This window comes from Marmota marmota, unplaced genomic scaffold, assembly GCF_001458135.2.
Source record: "Marmota marmota marmota unplaced genomic scaffold, marMar, whole genome shotgun sequence".
NCBI lineage: Eukaryota > Metazoa > Chordata > Mammalia > Rodentia > Sciuridae > Marmota > Marmota marmota.
The window spans coordinates 21067777-21074958 of record NW_026000249.1 but is presented as its reverse complement, the minus strand read 5'-3'; the positions used below and the strand labels follow the sequence as shown (position 1 = coordinate 21074958).

Below are 7182 nucleotides of genomic sequence, written 5' to 3'. Positions count from 1 at the left end.
ACAAACTCTTAGAATTCTGTTTTCTTCTCTTCCAGTAGGTGGAGTTGTCTATTCCAGCTTGTGTCTCTGCCCTCAGGGTGGTGGAAGTAACCAGTGTGAGAAGGCTCTCCCTCTCCTGCCTGGAGCCTCCCTGATCTTGGTCTCTCTGGGTTGCTCCCGGTTTTTAGCCCCCTCCCCTCTCTTGCTCATCAGGTCTCAATTGCGGGATCTCTTGCTCACAGCCCTTGGTTCACCCAGGTGGGCAGCACCCTTGTTGCTCTGCATTCCTGATTGAGTGCTGTTTGGTGTTGGATAGTCACTGCGTTATCACAGCTGGGGAGAGGAGGAGTTGGAAACCAGCAACCTGTTCAGTTGTATTCCCCTTTGATAGCCATGCCTACCAAAAGCTGGCGAGAAGGTTTTGAGTTATCACAGCTGGGGAGAGGGGGGGTTGGGAACCGTATACCTGTTCAGTTGCCTATTCACGCTGTTAGCCACACCCACAAAAAGTTGAAGAGATACATTTTCCAAGATGGATACCGACTGTTTCCTGCGCAGGGGTGTCTAGTGAGGTGGAGGGAGCTGGACTGTCCCTGTGCTGTGTCCAGAACTCGGTCCAGTGTTCTGCGCTGATGTGGATCTTAGCCTGGTGTACTGCATCTTTGTAGAAGTGCTGACCAGGCATTTCTGCTTAGCTGCCAAAGAGCTGCAGGAGCGCTCAATCTCAGTCTACAGAGGGCTCCTGGCACCCGGATTTCCACTGGCAAAGAGTGATTCTGCTTTCTGTGTGTTTTGCACTGTGCTTGCCTCTCCAGTGGATTTTGCGAAAATCTGCTGTTTGGGGTCCTGTCACATGCTCTGAGAAGCTGCAATTCGTCAAGGCAAGCCCCTGTGGAGATGTCATTCAGTCACTCTCTTGGAATCATGCACAGAGCAGCCAGAAATGGAATCTCCTCTACTCAGCCATCTTGGATCTATCTTCCTGATTATTGATTTTAATTCTTGTGCTATAAGAATCTTATTAAGGAAGTTGGGTCATAATCTCACATGATGGAGATTAGAGCCTGCTTTTTCTTCTATTAGACACAGGGTTTTTGGTTTACTTGTAGGTCATTGATCCACTTTGAGTTGAGTTTTGTGCATGGTGAGAGATAGGGGTTTAATTTCATTTTATTGTAAATGGATTTCCAGTTTTCCCAGGACCATTTGTTGAAGAGGCTATGTTTTTTCCAATGCATGTTTTTGGTCCCTTTGTCTAATATAAGATTATCATATTTTTATGGGTTAGTCTATGTGTCCTCTATTCTGTACCATTGATCTACAATTTTGGTGCCAATAACATGCTATTTTTGTTACTATCACTTTGCAGTATAGTTTAAGGTCTGATAAAAGATGGAAAGATCTACCTTGCTCTTGGACAGGCAGAATTAATATTATCAAAATGACCATACTACCAAAAGCACTATACAGACTTAATGCAATTCCAATCAAAATCCCAAAGGCATTCTTTATATAATAGAAAAAAACAGTAATGAAATTCATCTTGAAAAATAAGAAACGCAGAATAGCTAAAGCAATCCTTGACATCTAATATTAAAGAGGATTTTGCAATTTATAAATGGATACATCCATAAGGTAATTGGTTATAAGCTGTGGGGCTCAACAGAAACGCCTTATTTTGAAATAGACATTATCAGTCATTGATAAATAGATTATAGTACAAGTTATGAGCATTAATAAGATTGCTGGTGAGAGAGAATTATATGGTTAGGTAGAAGATGATTGTTAATGTACTAGGTCTTGAACTCCACTACATTCTAACAAGATGGAGGAGGACCAGCAGCAAAGAAAAAATAATAATCAGCGATTATAGAAATAGAAGGCAAATTAGATTAGAGGGGTATCATGGAGGCAAATGAAGGAGAATTTCTAAAATCAGTATTGTCAATAGTGTTAAATGTTATTAGGCAGCAAGAAAGTAAAACTCTGCATTGGCTTTAGTGACATGATCACTTTTATCAAACAGTATTTTTGTTGAGAAGCATTAGTGACTGGGTTAAAGAGTGACTAGGAAATAGGAAACCTATTCAGTAAACTATATAAAGGTTGTAAAATATTTACCTTTATAAAACACAAGCAAAGAGAAACAGGAAATGTGAAGGTCAAGAGAAGCTTGATAAAAATAGAAGTCAATAAACTATGTTGAATTTCCATATAACAATGCATTTGTGATATGGATGGGATTGAATTTATAGTAGATAATAGAAAATTGATGGTCTTTGATGCTTGAGAAATAATAGAACAACATTCAAAATGCAAAGTAGTGGGATTTATTTATGGTAAAAGAAAGGAAATTCACTCAAATGTAAGAGAAGGAAATGAAAAGAATGGCTTCACATGCAGGTAAGATGGAATTTTTAGATATAGCAAGTAGAAGAAATTATTTTTTTTTCTGAATGATTTTGTACTTTATTTCATGACTACAGTTCAATTAATAAAAAATTTATAATTTTCCAGATAGGCTAATAGCTGTCACTGTTTTTTTTTTTTTTCACTTTGCATAGTGCCAGTTTTATTTTTTAATTTTTTTTTCATCTGGATTTTTTTTATTGGTTGTTCAAAACATTACAAAGCTCTTGACATATTTCATACATTTGACTCAAGTGGGTTATGAACTCCCATTTTTACCCCGTATACAGATTGCAGAATCACATCGGTTACACATCCACGTTTTTACATATTGCCATACTAGTGACTGTTGTATTCTACTGCCTTTCCTATCCTCTACTATCCCCCCTCCCCTCCCATCTTCTCTCTCTATCCCATCTACTGTAATTCATTTCTCTGCCTTGTTTTTTCCCCTCACATCCTCTTATATGTAATTTTGTATAACAATGAGGGTCTCCTTCCATTTCCATGCAATTTTCCTTCTCTCTCCCTTTCCCTCCCACCTCTCGTCCCTGTTTAATGTTAATCTTTTTCTCATGCTCTTCCTCCCTGCTCTGTTCTTAGTTGCTCTCCTTATATCAAAGAAGAAATTCTTATATTTGTATTTTTCTCTGTAAGAGAGAAAACAAGGTCATTTACTTTGACACCTGAAGGAACAGGGTGGGTCAGAGACTTGAGAGCTCTGGGAGAAAGTTTTAAATAGTTCCTGTGGTGAGTCCCAGTTCAAATAAAAAAAAATGTATGGTAGAATGCTGGATTCTTTTAAGGCTGTTGATCAGTCCCTTAGTTTGAGGTTCCCTAAGAATAGATCTGGAGACAAGTAACTAAGTGCAAGTAGTTTATTTGGACAGTGATCCCAGGAAGCAAATGAGGGAAGTGAGATAAAGAAAAGAATATAGACAAAAAAATATTATACCTGAGTAGGAATCAGAGAATTGCTGGTGGTAAATGGGGCTCATTCTTGCCAGGAACCTCTGAGAGACAGAATACAGTATACTTCAAGATGGTCCAATTGAGTAATAAGGGGTTTGGGATACGTAAGCATCAACTCAAAGCTCTCACTGGTTAATACTTGTCAAGTATTCTTGGTCTGTCCCATTAAGTGTTCAGTAAAATCTACAGGCAAAGAGACACAAGGATTTTTATGTTGGGCCAAAGAAAAACAACAACAAAATCTAAAGTCAATAAATATTAACAATTCATGCACAAATGAAAAAGTGTTGACATTCAATTACATGAGGTTTAGAGGAATTCAGATCCCTATTCTCTCAATATCTAGTTGGGAATCTTTGGTAAATAACAAATCAGTAAATATTTATTACTAGGAAGTAGGCTCTCTTTTTGTTGGAGGACATAGAGGTGAGCTAGATGATCTAAGTTCTTATCCCATGATGCCAAAAGTCCAAGGTCAATTAACTTAAATTCTCTTGAGTCTCCCTTTCCTTATATTGGCAGGGTTATTGGTAATGTATAACTATAGCTTTTTGTAAGAATATAAGATGTGTATATTTGTAAGGGTTTCTGTTTTATAAAGTTCCATATGAGTTTAATTTTAAAACAATAGCCTGAAAGTAAGTAAAACATTCTAAAAGATTCATACTAGTTAAAACCTTGAAATACTGGTTTAAAAAATCAGTTCATGGGCCTGAGGCTATAGCTCTGTGGCAAAGCACTTGCTCAGCATCTGAGAGACACTGGGTTCTATCCTCAGCACCACATAAAAATAAATAAAGACATGCTATCCATCTACAACTACAATAAAAAAAAAGAAATATGACTCTCAAATATAAAAATGTCAGTCCATATGTTTGTGATAGCTAATATAATTGTGTGTGATGGAACTAGCTTAATAATGTTTTATGAAAAATTCCAAAAAGTTGTAGGTCAAATTCACCTCAAGGTGTGTTGAAAATCTAATATTGACATGAAAACATTGATTAAAATAATAGACTATCATAAAAGTATTGTAAGAAGATAGTTGTCTCTTTTTCCTTGATTATACTGTACACTGCTCATGTGTTTTCTTTAGGTGCCAAATTGTAGGGAACCTAAGATATGGACAAACCATGGAAAATGCACTGAAATAATTAGGAATAGGCAGGGTAACCTTCAGATGTCTTTTGGTGCATTTAAATAGTTTATTTCAAATATTTGAAGACAGGAATAAAGAAGTAATAGCATGGTGATTAAAATGCCTTACTTTGTGTCTTAAATTTTATATTTTCCTTGTGCTCTAAAAAGGTCCTCTAAAAATTGTTCTTTTTTTCCCTAAGAATGTCTATATGGTTTGTTTGGTTTGCTATGCTCAATAAGTTGTTGGATTAGATGATCTCTAAATTCCCTTGTCATGGATCCTTGATTGATTTTGATAAAATCTAGGAGCTCTTTCTGAAGAAAAACACATACACCTTCCGAATTTCCAGTGATTCATTCATTCATTCATTCGTCACCCCTGCAACTCATCTATGACTCCCTAAAATCTATGCTTTTTTGAAGTCTTAAATTTTCTTTTGTAAAACCTAATTTTAATTTTTAGATTAAAATAATATATATATATTAATGATATAAAACATGTTTTAATATATGTATGTGTTATGGATGGCTAAACCATGCTAATGTACCCACTATATCATATTTTATCATTTTTTTTCTAGTGAGCATGTTTCAAATCTATTAACTTAATGATTTTCAGATGGAGAATATTGTTAAAAACTACATTGCCATTTTGTGCAATAGATCTCCTGGGCTTATTCCTTCTAACTGTATATTTTCATACTTTGATTAACATCTTCCTTACTATGCCATCCTTCTTCCAACCTCTGGTAACCAGCATTGTACTCTCTGCTTCTATGAGTTTGAGTATTTTGGAGATCTCATAATTAGTGAGATCATGTATTATTAATCTTTTTGGATCTGGCTTATTTCACTTAGTATAATGCCATCCAGTTTCATCCATATTGTCACAGATGATAGAAACTCCTTTTATAAAGCTGAATAGTATTTCATTTTGTGCATGTGTGTGTATATGTTTATTACATTTTCTTTATCCTTTGATCCATTAATGGACACTTGAGATTCTTCCATACCTTATCTATTCTAGATCTGAATTTTAAAAAAAGTTCCAAATAACATGGTAATTGATCAGATATTTCTTGCAGCAAAATACCCTACACCATAACTTAGTAGCCTAACACAGTAGTTGTTTATCATTTCTCATATCTCTACAATGTGGGAAGTGTCCTTTGGGCACTGATTTAGCTATAATGTAGTGTCTCCTAGAACATCCATTATGCAATATTCAGCTGCTATTCAATGGGTCAGTAGGTCAGAGAGGCCTTATTCATACGATTGTTTCTTTATGTTCTTCCATGTATCCTGTCCACATGAATTCATTAAACTTCCTTAAAGCATGGTCACCTCAGAGTCATTGGACTTCTTATATGAATTACACTTGCCTTCAATAAGTGTGTATTTTAAGAGGACAAACTACAATATGCAAGTGTTTATCAAGCCCTTACTGGGATTGTCTTACTAATATCCTATTTTCCATAACAAGTCACATGATCAAACCCAGAGACAATATGTTTAGAGAGTATCAGGGCAAGGATATCAAAAATATGGTTCAATGGCTACCACCAACAGGAATTTCAGTTTCTTATAAATACTTCTCAAAAAGAAAGAAACTCATCTTGGGAAGTAGTAATTTTGCAAATAGTACAAACATTCAAGCAGAGCCTGGGTAATAGCTTATAGGAGATACTGTAGAGGTGATTGCTGCATTGAGGGGAATAAAATGGCCTCCATGATCATAAGACTGTACATCAAAGCCAACTTCAAATTTGAGCCTGCCTAACTAGGGAAAGAGTGGGGCTATTAACAGTAATAAAGACATCAGGAGGGAGTCTCAGATTGGGAGGAAAATGATAAATGTGAATAAATTGCTTTTCTTTCCATATAGAAGAAAGAGATAATGACCTTTATTCTTTGCTGTCTTAGGTTGGATGTCGATATTACTGAACTTCACAGTTGGATTACTCGCTCAGAAGCTGTATTGCAGAGTCCTGAATTTGCAATCTATCGGAAGGAAGGCAACTTCTCAGACCTTAAAGAAAAAGTTAATGTAGGTTCTGCATTAAGTTTTAACATTTTTTTCTATTTTGTGCTACTTGTAAACTCTCTGCCTTTTTAATTCTCTGATTTTTATTAGAGGTGGTACGATTAAAAAAATCTGATACAATGCTATTTAATATATGTTTAAAATTTATTTTAGATGTCAAGCAAAATCAAATTTTAGCCTAGGATAATCTTTTCCAGATTCTGCTGTGACAAGAAGTGTTTTTCATATATTAGAAGATGAACTTCTGTTGATTTCCCATCATATTTTTTTTTATTGGTTGTTCAAAACATTACAAAGCTTATGACATATCATCTTCCATACATTTGATTCAAGTGGGTTATGAACTCCCATTTTTTACCCCAAATACAAGTTGCAGAATCACATCGGTTACACATCCACATTTTTACATAATACCATATTAATGACTGTTGTATTCTGCTACTTTTCCTATCCCCTACTATCTCCCCTCCCCTTCCCTCTCATCTTCCCTCTCTACCCCACCTGCTGTTGTTTAATTCTCTCCCTTGTTTTTTTTTCCCCTTTCCCCTCACAAACTCTTATATGTAATTTTGTGTAACAATGAGGGTCTCCTTCCATTTCCATAGTTTCCCTTCTCTCTCCCTTTCTCTCCCCCCACT

General features: G+C 35.8%; 1 protein-coding gene across 1 annotated transcript in view; it reads left to right on the top strand.

Moving 5' to 3' along the window:
* Nucleotides 1–7182, top strand: part of Dmd (dystrophin) — a 1737386-nt gene that overhangs the window by 284812 nt on the left and 1445392 nt on the right. The window contains exon 14 of the mRNA XM_048796385.1: nt 6424–6547. Coding sequence (XP_048652342.1) covers nt 6424–6547 — 124 coding nt within the window. The remainder of the gene's footprint in view (nt 1–6423; nt 6548–7182) is intronic.